Consider the following 19,360-nt stretch of genomic DNA (forward strand, 5'->3'; position numbering starts at 1 on the left):
TTACAAGTCTAAAACGAGAATTTGTAAAGATAAAAGTGGGAGGAGCTAATAGTTTGAACCACGAGAGGCGTCAAAGCTTGCGCTACTTCTACATCCTAGTTTATAAAATTATAAATATGGATATTTTTCTTGCAAAAACATCGGGCTTTAAAAATAGTTAAAAACAGGCCTTTAGTAAAGGAGTAGTTCACTTAAAAAAAAAAAAAAAACTTTTGCTGATAATTTACTCACCCCCATGTCATCCAAGATGTCCATGTCATTCTTTCTTCAGTCGAAAAGAAATTAAGGTTTTTGATGAAAACATTCCAGGATTTTTCTCCATATAATGGACTTCAATGGGAACCAAACGGTTCAAGGACCAAAAGACAGTTTCAGTGCAGCTTCAAAGGGCTTTAAACGACACCAGACGATGAATAAGGGTCGAAACGATCGCTCATTAAAAACGGACGAAATGAACGAGTTGACTCAGGAAAGGATTTGTTCATTTTGATGAACGAGTTCGAACAGGAGAGTCACAAACGTGCGTCACAGAACAGAGCAAGGCGACCATTTGAGCTTATAAAACGTAAACTTAGTTTATTTATTAAATGAGCGATCGTTTCGCTTGATAAGACCCTTATTCATCGTCCGTGAACTACTCCTTTAACCCCCTGAAGCCGCACGGATTACTTTTATGATGGATGGATACGCTTCTTACGCTTCGCTGGCTTCAATAACTAAGGTACCATTCACTCCCATTTTAAAGCTTGGAAGAGTTTATTTTTACAGTTTGGGGTGAACTAACCCTTTTAATGATAAAGTGAAAAAATTAGGGATGCACCGATACCACTTTTTTGGAAAACGAGTACGAGTACGAGTACTTGCATTTCAGTACTCGCCGATACCGATACCGAGTACTTAATAAAAAAACAAAAAAAACATGATTTAAATATTTTTATATACGGGTTTTTAGGTCCTTGATTAAATTACTTGGGTAACACTTTATTTCGATAGTCCACTTTACTAACTATAAGTAACTTTTCAATTACATGTCAACTAACTGTCATTAGAGTATTAGTAGACTAGAGTATTAGTACGATCAGCTTAATATCTGATAACACTTTATTTATTTGGTCCCCCAACAGACATTCAACTGACTATAAGTAACTTGGCGACTACAAGTAAACTTATTCTCCTAATCCAAAGCCATTCACTTTGAAATTGTTCCACACGAGTGATGCACGGGTTGATCCAAAATGAGCGGGTGCCTGCGCCGCGGTCACCCGCGGTTACCCGCAGTTACTGGTCATCCAAAAATATTTTTAATGATATTCGGGTCGCGGTCGGTCAGGTCGTTTGGAAAAAAATGCCAATTAAACCTTTGTATTTATATAGTACTAGATAGAATTTTCTATGAAATATATAGGCCGAATTTATTTATTGGCTGAATAACTGGCACGAAGATGACACACAAGCTCATTCTAAACAGTTCTCAGTTCTATACTGGTGTGATCCGAGAACCGCTGTACCTCTGCGTTCGTTACTATACGCGGATGCGCAGTATCAGCAGTATCAACAACATGTCTCAGTTCAGTGAACTGTTAGAGTTACTGGAGTAAAATATAATTCGGGATATTGGTTTATTTCAACTCGGAGGGACTGTCAGGCATGTCTGAAAGTGAGTAACTGTAGTAACTTGTGGATCAGCACTGACGCAAGACGTGAACTGATGCGAATGATTCAGTTCGATTTAGCGTACTGGTTCGACCGGTTCATTAAAAAGAACCGATTCGTTCACGAACCGGCCATGTCTATGATCACTAGTCTGCAGAGAGATGGAGGCGGCAAGAGAAAAGGTGATAGAAAGAGTAAGTGTGGGAGACATTTACCGAAATAATGAAAGATGATGACCAAAGTGCTGCCTTTGTTATATGTAGGCTACGTCTTCTTGCGATGCTGTGTTGTTACACGTTTATGGCCCAATGGCGCTACGATGAGCATGTACTACTTTTAAAAAATACGGTCAGGATTCAGGAAGAGGGTCGGGTACAATATTTTCTTACTTTTTTGCGGTCCGAGTAGCGGGCGGGTAGTTGAAAACGTTGGTAGTGTGCGGGTTGTTTATACATTGACCCGCGCATCACTGTTCCACACGGCTGACATGTCTCCCCAGCCATCTCCCCGCTCTGAGCTGCAGCCGGAGCCTGGGGGTGGGCACTCGGCGCCTGTGATTAACCCATTTCTCAGAATATGGTATCGGTCCCCGGTATCGGGGGACTTTTAACGAGTACGAGTACTTTAGAAAATGTGGTATCGAGGCCGATACCAGATACCGGTATCGGTATCGGTGCATCCCTAGAAAAAATATACCAAACCTTCTTGGTGGCGTGTTACATTTGCTACTCTGCAAGAACCAACTGTGGTTCACTACTTTACCGAAGAAAAAAAATGCTTTTGCTATTTTCTGCCTGATCTGTTTTTACCTGTCTGTGGGCCGCACACATCTGTGTGAAGGAATCCTGTAGGTATTGACAACCAAACCCCATGATCCGACCGACCGTCTGGCTGCACAGTCCAGCTACTTTAGCAGTGAAGTCCAGGGTAAAGGCGAGCTTGACCAGCTCAGGGGAGGCGTCTGTGGTCTGGGGAAGAGGACTGGGGATCTGGGCTATATAGCGATCTGCCAGCTGCTGGAAGGAGCTGTACGTCAGTTTCTGGAGGAAGTCCTGGACACTCTTATTCTTGCTGATCTAGAAGCACAATTGTCATTATGCTGGTAAATATGACCAAATAAACCACAGAATGGTGGAATGGACCAGTTAGAATACTATGTCCTAAAGAGCCATGTAATAAAATGTGTCAATAATCAATTGTTTTTTCCTTAAATGGGTCATGAACTGGCTTTTTATATTTTTTTATATTGTTGTCTGAGGTCAACTTATGACGTTCGCTGGGTTTTTACATTAAAAAAACCATCAAAATGAATAAGTAATAGGCTGTATAGCCTAGTTCAAAAACGCTCGGTTTTTATGGGCGTCTCGCATTGAAGACTTGGAAGTAAACGCCCACTGCTGTGAGTGGATAACAGTTTTGCATATTATAATGAGTTTTACTCTCTATCTGGTTTGTCATCAGGTCTACGTTATTTAGCTATGCGTGTGGGCGGGGCTAAACCGGCCGTGTTGAAGTAGGCGTCGATCTTCTTCTGTGGGGGTGGTGTTTTATCTTCTTTGACGTCATAGTTCCCCACTTTGAAAAACGAGTCGTTTGCTGAGCCTGGTGTCAAAAAAAGCTTTTATTGGACTAAAGGCCATTGCACACCGAGCACGAAATATTCGTATGCGTATTTTCGTGTTCGTCAGCTTAAAAATTCGTCACGCATAGAAACCTTGCACACCGAGTCCGTTGCATATTTCTTAAACCTTTGCGGGAAAAAACGCAAAAATACCAAATGGATTCGTCAAGCAGTGAGGATGATTTTTGTCCTCTCTCTTATTGAAAAGGGAAGAAAGAGAAAATATTACATCCATCCAATCCTGAAATTGCGCCGAGAGGAAGGAGAGTTCCTTATCAAGGAGTTGCGAATTTATCCTGAGCGATTCAAAATTTACCTCAGAATGTCAGTGGGACAGTTCGATGCTTTGCTAGCGATTCTGGAGCCACATATTAAAAACAAGACCACCAATTTCCGTGAACCAATCGATTCTGAACGGAGACTGGCAGTGTGTCTGAAATGGACCAGGTATGGACACACACACACACACGGACAAACAACACACACCCGCGCGCGGCCCGTTGGAAGCGCTGGGCAGACAGAACAGCTAGGCTGTTTTATTGTACATTAGTTATCGAATAGGCTGCTCAATCACACCTTATTCGATCCTAAATTTCAATCTGATTGAAAGGGGAGGTTTATTAATTTCGTAATCCAATATAGAGAAGAGAACATAAACACTTGATCGAATTGAAAACCGAAACTGAAAGCACGGCGCATATGTGCAATGATTTGAGGACGAGCTCCCCCGGCCCTGAATTGTCAAAAGACCTCTCAAAATGCTGGCTCTGGATGCGAAAAACGCAGAAAATCGAACCCGATCCGATTAATTTTATGACGGACGAAAGTTTCGGAGGCGGTGTGCAAGCGTGACTGACATAACGTGAGGTCGTATTTTTTTTTTAACGTGCGAAAATTTCGGATGCGAATTTCGGACTTGGTGTGCAATGGCCTTAACAAGGACGTTTTCAGTTCTGAAACTTACAGGATATTCTTATAATATGATGACCTCTTAAGATATCAAAAGCTCAAGGAAAATTTGATTTCACAGTTCATCACCCCTTTAAAATAACTGTCTGGAGATTATATCAAAGGATAAAGGGACTCAAACTTAAGTAATGGTTGTTTAAAATAAATGCTAACTTTTTGATCAATAATATCTCCATGTTGTTTCAGCAAGCTGATAATCCTCTCTGTATTGTCATCACCTGAGGAGACACAAGTGTGTACATTTACAACTTGTGATAAATTGAAACAAGCTTTGAATAAATTAATTAATAAGCAAGTAAAATCTCCCAGAGTTTTCTGTGGAATTTATTCTGCTTTAAAAACATGCATTGACTGGATGTCCTGCTAGTCATGTTTCATAGAGAATCACCTGAAGAGCTGCAATCTTCAACAACGCATGCGCTGCGTGAGCGTGAGCGCGGCAAGTCATCTTTCGGACTAAACTGGATTTCTTTCACAATCCACTCCAATTCCTCTGAAACCCTCTCAAAGTATGTAATACTGGAGTCCACACTCACTACAGGGAGAGGAAGGGAAACAAAAAAAAAATGTACATACAAAAAAGTTTTATTTTTCTTTCAGATTTAGTTGATGTATATGGTTGACGTATATGGACCAATGAAACATTGATATTTAAGTTTGAAGGCCTGTTCACACCAGCATAAATATTTGGCGCAAGACAAAATTACCAACAGGCAAATACAAATTCCCTCCCAGACCGCTCATAGAAAAGCAGAAATGCTCCAGTTGCCCGAGTACACAAAATGATTCGCAAGTTTCCATTTCTGACACCTGCTTGTTGTGGAGAAAAAAGGAAGTCAAACATTACTTACATATTAAAGGGGACATATCATGCCAAATCCACTTCTTTAGCCCTTAAATGCATTTTGTTGTATATTTGGAGTGTTTATAAGTACAGAAAAGATGAAATTATTCTCTTCAGGTGCTTTGTTTATATCTTTATATTCTGTTTTGGTCATATTTTGACGTATTTTGAACAATTAAGTCAGTATCTGCAGCCGAACTGACAAATAAGGACATTGACTACTGGCCCAACACTTCGAGCAATCCGCCATTATTATTTCTCGCTCCGATTTTGTAGTCCAAGCTACAAGAGGGCAAGTCAAAATGTTCGGTTGTTGGATGTAGTGATCTGAAGCACTTCAAGGATTCCCACTTCAACAACCTCCGCCAGTATACAGAAGGGTTTGCCGATCGACTCAGGTCAATTCCTTCTATCTTTGGAGACGACGAACAGAGCATTTCGCTAAGCTGTAAATATCGTTAATAAAAATAAGGTACTTTACTTACTTAAAACATATGGTGGTCATGGTTTAGCAGTACTTTTGACTTTCTTTGTTTTTGTTTTGAAGTAACGTTACACGCCTGCAGTATTATTGTTCTTGAGTTTCAGCAATGGTCATTTAGCTGCGTTGTTTTCTGATGCTTTTCTAAACGCATCATATTATCAATACAGATTTTTAGTGGTAAGATTAGACCGTAGTCATTTATCTTTTTAGTGTGCTTGTTTTAACAAGAAAAATAGTCGACTTTCACTAATAACACAATTACATACCACTGCAATACATCCATATGAAGACGTTGATCTGAAGGTTCGTCGTCTTCTTTTTCAACTCGCTCGCTCTGGCTCGAACACGTAAGGCTTGATGGACAAGTCTTCCGTTGTTGACATTTTGTTAACGTGTGAATAAAAATGTTCTTTGAAGCTATAGTATATAATCGTATATCTCTAATCAGATATACGGTGGAGTTGTACTCGGCGACCTGGAGAGCGGGCGGGGTATGACGCATCTCCTTTTTGTTTAAAGAGGCCGCTCCAAAACGAGTTGCTCACAGACGCACATCAGAAACGGGGTAGAAAAGGGGCTTGTGGAGCTATAATAATGAGGAATTCAGACCCAAGCATTGCAGTTATGCTTTATATAGACCACAAATGTATGATTTATATGTAAAAAGGAATGATTTAAAAGCATGATTTTTTCATCAAAACAATACCAAATACAAGAGTACAGAGCCGGATCCAGATTTTTCCTCTGCTATTCAGTCAGTGCAGAGATGGGTCACTGACATATAATACATAAAAATACCTTCAAAATGTAAAAATATATTATGAACTTCATTTTATTGAAATACTGCAAACCTGCAACTTACAAGTGTGAAATCTTACTCAGTGTTGGGTGTAACTAATTACTGAGTAATTAGTTACTGTAATTTAATTACTTTTCCCTTGAAAATGTAAAGTAAGGGATTACTCTTCATTTATCTGTAATTTAATTACAGTTACTTCTGATGTAATTGAGGTAAATACTGTGTATAGATCAATCCGATCTCACAGCGATTCGTATGCATTTTATGAAGTGTCTAAATCGTACGACCGCACTCGTACAAATTCGTATGAATTATTGTAAAAAATGTATGAAAAAAGTGATAAATGTCATGAGATCAGACATAAAACAATAGTGGGTTTAACATCAAAATGTATTGTCTGATGCTAAAAAGTATGTTTTTATAATGTAACCTTCTCCACCTTGGTCTGTTTAAGGATAATTCATGCAATTTTATAGTATTTATTTGAAAGAATTAAAACAGATTCATGTCTATCCTTGTATGGAGATTGAGATTGATATAGGATTTTGAAAGTAATTAAAAGTAATTAAATACTTTTTAGAGAGAGTAATTAGTACAGTAATCTAATTACACTGTTGAAGAGGTAATTAGTAACTAGTAATTAATTACTTTTTTAGAGTAACTTACCCAACACTGATCTTACTGTTGTTGAGCAACTTTTTCTTGAGTGTCAGTATGAATGTCTGGCTGATGTGTGTTGAGTGTTGGTTGGCTAACAATTTTAAAAGGTCATTTTAAAGTGAATTCTGTTTCAGTCCAAAGGGATGTGATGTGGATGTTAATGATCACCTGGGATTGCTATCAGGGATATATAAAAAAAAAAATCTGGTGTGAAAAACCTATTAGGAATATCCGATGGACAAATAAATGCTGACGTGAAAAACGGCTTTCTTCATATTAGATAAATATCTAAGGTGATATTATCTATCCTCTTCTTTGAGGACTTGGAGAACTTGTCTTTCTATCATCCTGTTAGGATTATTGTAATGCATTGTATTTGGGTGTGAAAACAGTTGAATTCATTCACTATGCGTCCAAATATGCCTACTTCCATACTATATAGCAGATGAAAAACAGTAGTATTCATAGTACTCATAAAAGTGTAGGCAAAAAGTCCCTGGATGATCTACTACTTCCGGTAAGATTCTGAAGTGTGCATTCGAGGGACACGTTACTATCCCATGAGGCCACGGGAGAGGATTTATGAATGGAGGTGAAGCGATGCCATTGACGCTGGTAAGTCACATGATTATGACAACATGGAGAATGTAGTACGTCCAGATTACATTCATACTACATAGAACATACTTTTTGTTTTTGCAGTCGCAAAGCAGGTTTAAAACCAAACGTAGTACCTACTAACATGTGACTTCGGATGGAAGTCAAAGAAACGAAAAGTGTTGTGCGACCGCTCCTTTATTAAAGTTAAAATGTTTATTGCACCGAATTTCTGGACTGAACATTAGTATTACTGTGAACAGACCTTGACTCCCTAAATGACACCCAGAAATGAATAATTTTGTCATCATTTATTCACTCTCAAATTATTTTAAAACATGTATGAGAATCTTTGTTTTATTAAATGCAAAAGAAGATATTTTGAAGAATGTCTGGTCCCCATTGACTTCCATAGTATGAAATAAATAAATAAAACTATTATAGAAGTCAATGTGGAGCAGAAACTGATTGGTTACCAATACCAACATTCTTCAAAATATCTTCTTATAATATAATGCCTAATCTGATTTGTTCCCCTATTTCTATATGACATAACCTAGTTAAACAACATCACATGAGCAACAAGGATTTTTTTTCCCCTAAATATCTGCACAATTGCAAATGGGATTAATATTTTGTTGCATTTTAGACACAAAATTGACAATATTGTCTGTTTTTGCTCTATTTGGAAAATAAAAGTAGTTCCAAACAAAGCCACAGATTGTCTGTGTCTCCGAGCAACATGAACGAATCAGTTGAATAATTGACTCAACGACTGCCACCACCAACTTGAGGTTTTAGTCACATATTTAAAGTATCAATTAATTTACAAAACTCGAAATACTATTTTTAAAACATACATTTCATCGCATTATAAATGCAATTGTAATTGCAGTGTAAATACAGCTTAAGATGCAGCTTTTACGCCACTTCTGCAGTGTGAAAAGTATTTAGTTGATACTGATGTCATTTAATAGGTAACAAGTGTCTTATTATACTAAAATAATTTGATTAAAGGAATATTTCTGTCAATTCTGTCATCATTTACTCTTGAGAACACAAAAGAAGATATTTTGAAGAATGTTGGTAACGAAACAGTTGATGGACCCCAGTGACTTCCATGGTATTTTTGTCCTACTATTGAAGTCAAAGGGGTCCATCAACTGATTACCGACATTCTTCAAAATATATTGTCTTTTGTGTTCAGTAGAAGAAAGAAATTAATACAGGTGTGAAAGAACTTGAGGGTGAGTAAACAGAATAACTATTTTTTTGCACATTAATTTTAAGTGAACTATAACTTTAAATGTAAGAATTTCACCAAAAAGATGATGAATGGATCTTAAAAAAAAAAAAAAAAAAAAAAACTTAAAGTAAAAATAAAAATGCCAATGGAAATCAATTAACTTGCACACAACTTCCGCACATAATTTTAAGACCATGAGAAGCTTCTGGAGTCAGCTGTCCATGACAGGCCAAAATAAGCCAAGGTACCAGCACAAAAACACAAAAAAATATTGTCTTATTATTACAATTATCAATAAAATCTCAGAAAATATGATGATTTTAGGCAATTTCGCACGGACTCACCATCTGAAAGCCCTTCAAGGCCGCCAGGAACTGGAGTGGAGTCCGTTTGTAATGACTCTCTCTGCTCAACATGTTGATCGCGGAGCAAGATCTTCTTCAGAGAGAGTTTTTTCCTCAGAGTCTCAGAGAGGCCAGGTGAACTTTCAGAAGAAGTGTCAACCCTCCGTTCTGTAGACTGTCCACAGTCTGTTTCTGAAGCTCCTTCTCTGTTCACTTTCTTCTTAGAAAAGAGGTTAAGGAAACCTCTAAATGGAGAACGCCTCTTGGCTTTGATTGCTGGTTTCTGGCCCCTACACCGTAAACCAGATGGTGGTGTTGCGCACTCTGGGCACTTGCTGATACTCAGAAGCCTGTCTGCTGACAGGCAGTGTGTGGAGGGGTCACTGGACGCCCGTCTGGCATGGCTTCCTTGCTTCACCCTCTTGAGTTGTTTCAGCTGATGTTTCCTGGATCCTTCATTGAGGCTGAGACTCCGCTTGACATATGTCTCTAACAGACATTTAGCACACTTCTGATCCAACAACAGCAAATGAGAGTTAGCAGGCTTGAACATGTTCGTTCTTTGCATTCACAATGTCTATAGGAAACAATGTTATACTGTTAGAACACACACACATGAACACTGTATTTTCATCTATTTTATAGCATGTGATCTATCCAAAATACACACAACAATAACATTGTTTTTTATTTATTTACCTTTATTTTCTTATTTCATCCCAAAATCTTCGTTGAGACTTCTGTGACATTGATAAACATTATGATAACCAATGGTGGTGGTAAAAACGACCTCGGTGTGATAGGCATCATTTTAATTTATTCACAATATCCAAACGATTAAGATTTCACTGTTTATAGATTGTTCTCTTGTTGGAACATATCACTAATACATTTCCAACACAAATAGGACTATGGTAAATGTCACAGTTAGACCACGACGTCATACAGTTTACAGTGTAATGAGGCGAGCGAATCTAAACGGGTAAAATGAAACCGTATCTGTTAAAACGGAAGTTGGTCCCCGGTCAGTGGCGTGTCTCAGCGAGCTGCTTAATTTTTTGGGCAACATGTCCACGGTTATAATCGCTCATTGAAACGCTTGTCTTGCTAACTTAGGCAACTCACTAAGTTTAGAGTTCACCGCCTTTACCTTCTCCCAAAAACACTTTTCATTTGTTGAGCCCGCCAGACGCGCTGTCCCGTTCATTACTCTTATCCCGACATCATTATTTTAAGTAAATAAACCTCACCTTATTGATGTAGACCACCTTTGGACGTAGAGATCAAGTGACAAGCGTGCACTTGCAGAAGTAACGCGACAACTTCCCTGCAAGTTAGCGGTTCCGACGGGATCACGTGACATTCATGGCTCACCACCGCATGAATATTCATTAGCATCATGAATAATTTGTGGTCATTAGAAAACAACAACAAGAAGCAAACTCTAGTCTACACGTGGCCTCCTAAGAAGACTCAGACAAATCTTTTTTTGAACAATGATATTTTGTTATGCTATGTCCTCTGAAGTGGACACCAGGACTAAAATAAAATGACATGAAATTATATGTAGGCTATAGGCAAAAACAATGGATTTTATTTATTTATTTTTCAAATCACCAATACATTTGGGGGTTTATGGATTTGTTTAACCGAGATTTAAGATGGTTCTCAACTATGTTATGAAAGATATAACGGAACTAATTGATTGAATTGATTAATTTGCCAACGATTAATATCACCATTCAATGTAATCTACGTATCTAATTTGCATATCAACGCGTTCTTGGAGCAACTTGTAGGCTAATGAAAAAACAATTGTAATAATTGGCAACATTTTAATTATAATATCTAATATTTCATAGAATTATTAATATATAATTTATTTCCAATATATTCACTTGCTGTGTCTCCCAAAATGCCTCTACAGTTGACATGTAGCCTATGTTTGTATTATGAAAGCCCTGTGATGTAACAGACTGTCTTTTTGAAACCTCATGACGTTTTCCTGATGTTGGTTTAAATAAAATTTGAAAAGTAGTCTGATTTAAATTATGATTACAATATATCATCATATTTCCACAAGAGTGCTATTCGAAGAAGTTTACGAAGTTGAAGAGTGCTATTTGAAGAAGTTGTTGTTTTCATGATGAAACCTCCAGACATTTGGCATCTTCGAAAAGCCCTGAATGTGCTCGGGAGACACAGACTGTGACATGTGACTTGTATGCTATCAGAGAAATTTACTAAAATATAAAGCCCACTACAGTGGACAAAAAGTCAATTCCTGGTTCGGCTAGACTACAAATTGCCATTTAAAACTCTCCACAAGATGGCGCTATTTATTCAAAGTTAATTCTATTCATGCTACAACAGAAAAGACACAAATAGTTTCCTCTCTTGTAATGCATCTCGGCATTTCAATGTCCGCCATTTATTTTCCTTAAGCCTTAACTGTAATATCGTTAGGCTACATTATTTCATGCGCTGTAAACATTATTGTTGGTTTAACTTAGAAAATTAAGTTACCCGGTTGCCTTAACATTTTGAGTTCATTGAAATTCAATTTATTAGGTAGGATAATACAATTAAGGAGATTGGTTTAATCAACCGAAAATCTAAATATTGTGTTATCTAATCCACATTAATGACTTGATTTAACAAAAGGAGAAAAGTTTAATCTTCTTAAACTGCATGCTTTAGGTTAAAATATTTGAGAATTTCATTCTCTTTGAGCTTAAGAAAACCCAGCTCTTCTTCAGCCTCAGTATTCAGCCTCCTTTGAAACAATCTCTAAAACTTATTGGAAATAATCAATGAAATATTTACAATGTAAACTGGTCTATTCATCAGACTAGGCTCGGTTAGTTCCTGACCATCCTTTAAATTGACAAACTGTCGGACACCTTATTTACTTATTCCGTTCCATTCCGATAACATCAAAACACTTGACAGCTTGATGACTGCAGAAGCCTATCACAGCAGAATTCAATCTGGCTGGCGAAACATAACCTGTGCTTACATAGACTCGGCAGAGCAGATATTCAACTTAAATTCCCTTAGGAGACCATGCGCAAGTCAAAATGGGGCTTATCGTGAGATCCTGTGTCTTTTTGGCATCTTTCAAACAGATATAGGTCAGGAAACACCATGTTACCTCTAAGTCACCCAAGTGAATAATTCACATGAGTTTAACTCAACTCCAGTAGTTTAATTATTCAGAGGTAGGTTAACACTAATGTTAGATCTGCTTGAAGTTGGTCAGCCAGGGAGATTAAAGGGGACATTTAATTCAATAAACAATAATGCACACCATTCTACAAGACCATGTCGCAACTTTGAAGTGCATGCAATGGAGATTATAAAATTCTGAGAGATTTATATATAGATTTGCAGTGTAATTTGTTTCCTCAGTCATTTGTGAAAAACAAGTGCACCATGTCATACTTTTAAAAAGAGTATTTATTACGAAAATAATAAACCTTAAACAAATATACTTGAGTGCGAACTTCATGTAATATTTTCTGAAACTTCATCACATTATTTAAAACATAGCCTGTTATAAATGTATTTTAAATGAAGTGTGCATTGTTTGACTGATTTGAAATATTTGAAATCTAATATTTTAAAAAAAAAAATTAAGCAGATACTATAATATTCATGAAATGAAAGGCCACTTAAATGCACTTAAAGAGAGTTCACTTTCATGTTTCTTAACACACTCAAGTACACTTTTAAAAAAGTGCATGTTGTAAAAATATCGAATGAAAAGCACATAACTGAGACGTTGTAACTGATTATAATTAGATTAATACATTAAAAGTTTGTGTATTTTAAATTGACTAAATTCCAATTTTATCATTACAAATGTGTAATTACAAATATATTAAATGACATACAATTTTAATAGAAGTGACATTATATATTTCAGTTTACCATAAATGCTTCTCAGTGCATTTATTAAATTTAAACATATTTCACAGACAATCAAAGTAATTATGAATTAAATATAAGAATTTAAAAGTCCTACTTTAGTGGCTAAAAAAACACTCTAAAATTCAACTAATTGCATTTAATACAAATTTAAACTAAAATATGTTTTCATTTGATTGTAAATAACAGGAAAGGAAGTGTCCAATAACATCACGTTCAATTCATACTTAAGTATGTTGTTTCAAAGTGTATTATTTTCATACGTTTTTACTAAAAGTATGATAAAGACCCATTCTTTTTCACAAGGGTGAAAATATGTTTGCTTACTGTTTTATGAACTATGAATATATTTTTTTTTTGCATACTGTGTAGAAAGAAAGTAGGCATATTGGGATATAGGGTTATGTCTGTAATGGCATAAAATTATGCTTAGGTTTTTGGACTGAGCATATGTTTGAGTTTAAATTAGATGGGCGTCTTAAGAGAAAATGGTGAGATGACAATCGAAAGCTATTGACGTGTATTGATTGCGCGGGTGTGGAAGTTAGGACAGATTGAAAAAATATGGAGCAGAGGAGAAGGAGAGGACAGAGACAGATGACCTTTAGAATGATGAATGTTGCGTCTGGGACTCAAGAGCAAAGATGGACTATCATTTTGTCTGTCATGTGACAAAGGCTGTGTGTGGATGTGTCATACGCTGGTTGGAATAAGAGGCAGGATCTAATTGCAGCAGTCACATTTATTCACAAATGATATACACCAACAAGTGATGGGAGAAAATGAGGAACAGGTGGAGATAAACAATTGACAAATGAATAACCATGGCACAAAGGAAACAAGAACTAACACTGGGAAGTACAAACTAAAACAAAAACCTAATGTTAAATTTTTTTTTCCATTAGGTCAGGATCAAGGTCACTTTTATTTATAGCACCTTCACAACGCATTCTCACCCCAAGGCGTCACCTTTGACCATGCTTCAATATTTGACGTTTTAGGCGCCCTTTAGCGTCACTTACACTTAACGCTAAAGGAAAGCGTCAGTTAGAGGACGCGGTTAGGTTTAGGTGTGGGGTGGGGGTAGGGTACACGCGATCCTAGGGCGTCATCTAACTGACGCTAAAGGGCGCCTAAAGCGTCAGATATTGAAGCATGTCCAAATGCTTCCCAAGGCATGAGAATGGGCTGTAAAACAGCATTACTGCTGACAAGGTGCTTTACAAAAACACAAGAAAAATAACAGTCTTACTAAAATACATGGTGTAAAAATTGAACTCACTAAGACTACATATCCACAATTATGAATATAGGCCTGAGAAAAAAAAAATATATGTTTTCAGAGATGATTTAAATGCATGTAAGGAAGAAAATAACCTAACAAATTGAGGTAACGAGTTCCACAGCTAGGACCAATACGGAAAAGGCTCTGTCACCTTAACATTTCAAGCGAGACAGTGGGAGATCTAAAAGATATTGGGGAGAGTATGGACAAATAAGGTCTAAGATATAAACTGGAGCAAGACTGTGCAATACAAAAGTTAAATCCTTGTACTCAATTCTGTATTTGACAAGTAGTCAATGTAAATGTGATAAAATCGGGGTGATAGGCTCATGTTTTTTTCTTCCCCATTAAGAAGTGAGCTCTGGTCAGAATATGAGTCTGAGACCGCTCCGTAGGGTTTTGATTATGAGGCGTGTCTTAACCGAACCAGGAAAAACAACAACTCTGCACTCAATTGGATAGTCGGACAGACCTACAACCAATCAGAGCAACGCAGTAAGTCAAATACTTTGCATAGCATAGTTGTCAACAACAGAACTTACTTATTTTAGAAGTAAAATAACGAGTGTTGCTTCTTTCACTTGGTCCTTCATGAGTGCGACCAAAGGAGAAACCACAACGACCACATGCTTTTCATTACGTCCCATCTTCTTAACTTAGCGACCGTCAGAGCCAGCTGATAAGTTGCACTTTTGCCGAATATCTTTCCGATCGACAAATGTCTTGATTGCAGTTTTCTGCGGACGTGGAGCTCTCGGCATCTCGAAAGATGTTGATCTTCATTCTTGTCCTCTTTTTGTCTCAAAGTCTGCTTGCCATGGTCCAAAATGTTTGAACAAAACAACAGCGTGAGCATCCTGCTATTAGCATAACCCAGTTGTCCATGTCTGTCACCATGGTTACTATGGCAGTACGAGCGGAAACCGAGGACGCCATTGACTGGCGATTCCTCACCCCTGCTGACATGTCCCGTTTCCTTGGTTAAAATCACAATTTTCTCACGATTTACAATTAATTGGAATCATTGTGGATATTGTAAGTAATCAACTAAACAAAATATTTGACATTGGCCTAGTGGTTTTTACTGCAAAAATCCTACATATTGTACCTTTAATGTCATCAGTTTTATTCATATTACCTGGAACTGCAAGTCAAGTGTCTTTTAAACATTAATGTGGTGAGACTAAGTTTAGGAGAAAGAAACAAGAAAGAATTTCAGCTGGGTCTCTTGTCTGCTTGATCACAATCTATGCGTATCGCGTTGCTTCCAGTGACCAGTCGACAACTCAAAGTCAAGAGTCCAAAGTCAAGAGTCCAGAGCCATTGGCCAAAATCTTGCTGTTCTTTACAGACAGCAATCAGTAAGACAATCTCTCATGCTCAGTCCTTCCTCCAGGGTTCTTTTACTGAAAAACCTCTGTGGAAGACTCACAGTATTCTTTTAGTTTTGAATCATGTGTCACTGAGCAAATATCATATTTCACGGAAGAGTTATTTTTTAAAGGGGGGGTTGATTGCGATTTCACTTTTTTGATTTTAAATAGTGTGTAATGTTGCTGTTGGTGCACGAACAGTATCTGCAAAGTTGCAGCGCTGAACGTTCAGTGTAAGCAGAGATATCGTCTTTTAAAAATCAGGAAGTTTAATGCCTACAAAAACGACTACGAAGACTTTTGGGACTACAGCTGGGTTTTAGACGTCACTAACCCATACATTTACATCACCCCTCCCTCCGGAATATGCAAAAAAAGGGCATGCGCATATTTCTGTGGCTCGTCGAGTGTGTTGTGTTCACCCTGTCAGGTCTTCCGTGTTCAGGCTTCCCACAGATGCTGTAGTTCGTCAGCAATGGATATAATTTATGTTTGATTATGTTCCTGAAAATTACAATCGTAATTTAGCTCTCTGTGCTACGCATTTTACGAAAGACTGCTTCCAGAATCTTCAATCTCCACAAATTCAATGCCGGATTCAACAACAAACTGTAACTAAAACATGAAGCAGTTCCAACTTTAAAACCAGAGGCAGCAGTTGTTGGGCCACAACCTGTAAGTAAGCTAAGACTTCATCATTTTAAATGTATTTGCATGTATAATTTTCGGTGGAATGTTTTAGTTTTGTCAAATGCCAGCGCTCGCTTATCCACTCAGTTATGCTATTTCGTGTCTATGACAAATGCGTGCCAACATTTTCGACCTGAATTTGTATATGTACTCATTTTATAAATGTATTGTCATGTATATATACTTTATGACGTTATTTTTGTGATGTAAGAACAGGTTCGTTATGTGTGGATGATGGAAGGAGACACAGGGTCGGCGAATACTGGGACTCGTGCACTTTTATTTACACAACTCTTTTCAAGGTCGCGCTCAAATAAAGTTAACTCAGAATGTCAAAGGCGAAAATAAATAATAGACGATATAATACTCTTCCCACTGAACACAGCTTCAAATGGTCACAGTTGTGATAATACTCTTCCCGCTCAACATGACATCATGACTTTTGCGTAAACATATACGCCACTTTCGAGTCAGGTGGCGTGTTATCTCTACGCATTTTGAGCTATCCGCGTGTATCCGCGAGTATGCGTATATGTCTACGCCATTAACGTCCGCGTCATTCCGCGTGTCTGTACACGCAGTCAAATCTCCAGTCATAAATACCATTAACCCCAGTGACGGTTAAGTTTAGGGATGGGGTTGAGGTAAGTCATATCTTTTTTTCCCTAGGATGGTGAGGGAACAGTCATAAATGCCATTAACCCCAGTGACGGTTAGGTTTAGGGACGGGGTTGAGGTAAGTCATATATTTATATAACGTTAAGTCAACGGCGTTCATAAACACGCTGAAAGGCGATTATGCGTCTTGATAGCACGCCAAAAATGGAAATACGAATTGGCGTGGCATACACACGCTACTTCATGAGATCAGTCTGTCCCGCTGGAAACAGCTTTGCCGAACACAGTTGCAGTGAAAACTCGGTAACAGGACTCAAAGGACCAATCGGAGCCCACTGCCTGTTTCTGAGGGAGTGGTTTCATAGAATCAGGATATGACAGAGGAGAACGCGGCTGACAATAAAGGTGAAATTTATGAAAAATAAGACTTTTTAAAAAAAGAAAAACCACGAATACATGTTATATTGACCCCATAAACACAACCATGCAAAGAAAAAAAGCAGTAAACCACCCCTTTAAACTTGTAGTTTGGTTCGCTTTGTTCATTTGGTCCCGACCGAAGAAAAAAAACATTTAGTCCTGGTCCACTTAGCGTCCACATTAGCATTTTTAACACCGGGCTTATAAAGATATGAACCTAAATGCATTCACAACCTGATTGGGTATTACATATTGCCTATTTTGAAACAAAACTTACTTTACATCCAAAACAATGCTGTCTGCTGGGATAAATGCGCTTGTTGTGTGTGCGTAGCCGAAATATGGTGGTATTCTGTGAAGAGCTTATAAAATGTGTAAATCAGTCAAAACAGTGTAAGGAATCCCTCCGTCACACACTCAAATGAAGATCTGCTGCGAGGAGACGCGGTTCTGATGCCTGTACTGAACTGTATTGAGCAACATTGTGACTATATGAGAAAAAAAACAGGTTTGCATTCAGTCCTTTTTAGGGTTGTGTGACGGTCTTGCCTGGGCGGTCTTTCTGCTGGGTGGAGCTGCACAATGGAGATATAAATGTGGAAATAGGGGTTTCACTTCATGGAGAAAGAATCAGTTCCACAGCGTGTCTCATTAACTCTGCTCTGTTTATTTAAAACAGTGCTCTTTCTTTTCTAATCTTTGCATTGTGATTGTATAGTGAGTACAATTTTTCAGACTGACAATAGGACATTTCCAGTCAATTAATCACAAATCAACTCAATGAAATGATGAACATATCAATTAAAATAAATGTAAAGAGAAACATTCCCACCTAGTGGCGAATATACAGAATACTACATGAATAAAACAATTAATCCATTAAACATATTATAACAACATATTTTATACACATTACCTGCACAATGGAGATATAAATGTGGAAATAGGGGTTTCACTTTATGGAGAAAGAATCAGTTCTACATAAAACACAAGACAATGCACAGATTTTACGATTGTGCCACGCATTACAAAGTCAAAATAACTCGATATAAAATGACACACACACGACGCCAAACACATATCAAAAGTTACCAAACAAGTTCATTGCAAGATCAATTCACATTGAAGTAGTTTTTTTTTATGCGTTTTGGACACTTTTAACTGATTCTCCGACTGCTCGAAAAGTGCAACTTACCCACAGCGTGTCTCATTATCTCTGCTGTGGGCGGTCCCTATTCCGTACACTAAATGCCATCACGCATCAGCCAGATGGCGCTGTCCCCATTTATGCAGAAATGTAACATTTTACACTCCGTTACAGTTGCATATTTTGACTTCACGTCCTCTTTTTGGTGAGATGTCTTTGGTCTGTGTTGCATTCATATTGCATTCCGCACCAGAGTTAATTTGCAAGTGGACTGAGACCCATCTTTTGAGCAGTCTCGGCCCGCTTGTTTGGTGCCCACCAATGGCAGATGGCAGCATTCATAATGCATATTGTTCTAGGAATAAGGCTGGGATTACAAACAATACATTTGTAGACAATCCTGGCCATTGTCAGCCTTAATGATATTTGTTTGAAGAGATTCTTTTGTGAAAAGAATATCCTTACCTGATGTTTCCATGTGTGTTTCCATTATATTATATTATATTATATTATATTATATTATATTATATTATATTATATTATATTATATTATATTATATTATATTATACTTGGCCTTCAGTGGATAACTGTTCACTCTTTTACTGTAGGCTACTCTGTTGTGAGTCGCAGTAATGTAATAATTACTTTTAAATTAATTATTAATAATTACTTAAGTTCC

General features: G+C 37.5%; 1 protein-coding gene and 1 long non-coding RNA gene across 3 annotated transcripts; both read right to left on the reverse strand.

Moving 5' to 3' along the window:
• Nucleotides 1-2,377: 2,377 nt before the first annotated feature.
• On the reverse strand, nt 2,378-10,728 carry LOC148960786 (uncharacterized). 2 transcript variants are annotated; one of them, XM_089128198.1, is made up of 5 exons: nt 9,917-10,459; nt 9,218-9,794; nt 4,632-4,778; nt 4,397-4,461; nt 2,378-2,729 (listed from the first exon to the last, which is right to left on the reverse strand). In XM_089128198.1, the coding sequence occupies exons 2-5, from the start codon at nt 9,783-9,785 to the stop codon at nt 2,412-2,414; spliced, it is 1,098 nt and encodes a 365-aa protein (XP_088984324.1). In that variant the 5' UTR covers nt 9,786-9,794; nt 9,917-10,459; the 3' UTR covers nt 2,378-2,411. The 2 variants fall into 2 exon arrangements, with proteins under 2 accessions (XP_088984324.1, XP_088984323.1); XM_089128197.1 differs by lacking the exon at nt 9,917-10,459 and adding an exon at nt 10,468-10,728 and having other exon boundaries at nt 2,385-2,729.
• Nucleotides 10,729-18,276: 7,548 nt separating this feature from the next.
• Nucleotides 18,277-18,836, reverse strand: LOC148960787 (uncharacterized). Its single transcript, XR_016154942.1, has 2 exons — nt 18,729-18,836; nt 18,277-18,510 (listed from the first exon to the last, which is right to left on the reverse strand). It is a non-coding gene; the product is annotated as an uncharacterized LOC148960787 (long non-coding RNA).
• Between the last annotated feature and the right edge of the window lie 524 nt (nt 18,837-19,360).

The sequence above is a fragment of the Pimephales promelas genome, unplaced genomic scaffold (genome assembly GCF_988280905.1).
Source record: "Pimephales promelas unplaced genomic scaffold, fPimPro1.hap1.1 HAP1_SCAFFOLD_116, whole genome shotgun sequence".
Taxonomy (NCBI): Eukaryota; Metazoa; Chordata; class Actinopteri; order Cypriniformes; family Leuciscidae; genus Pimephales; species Pimephales promelas.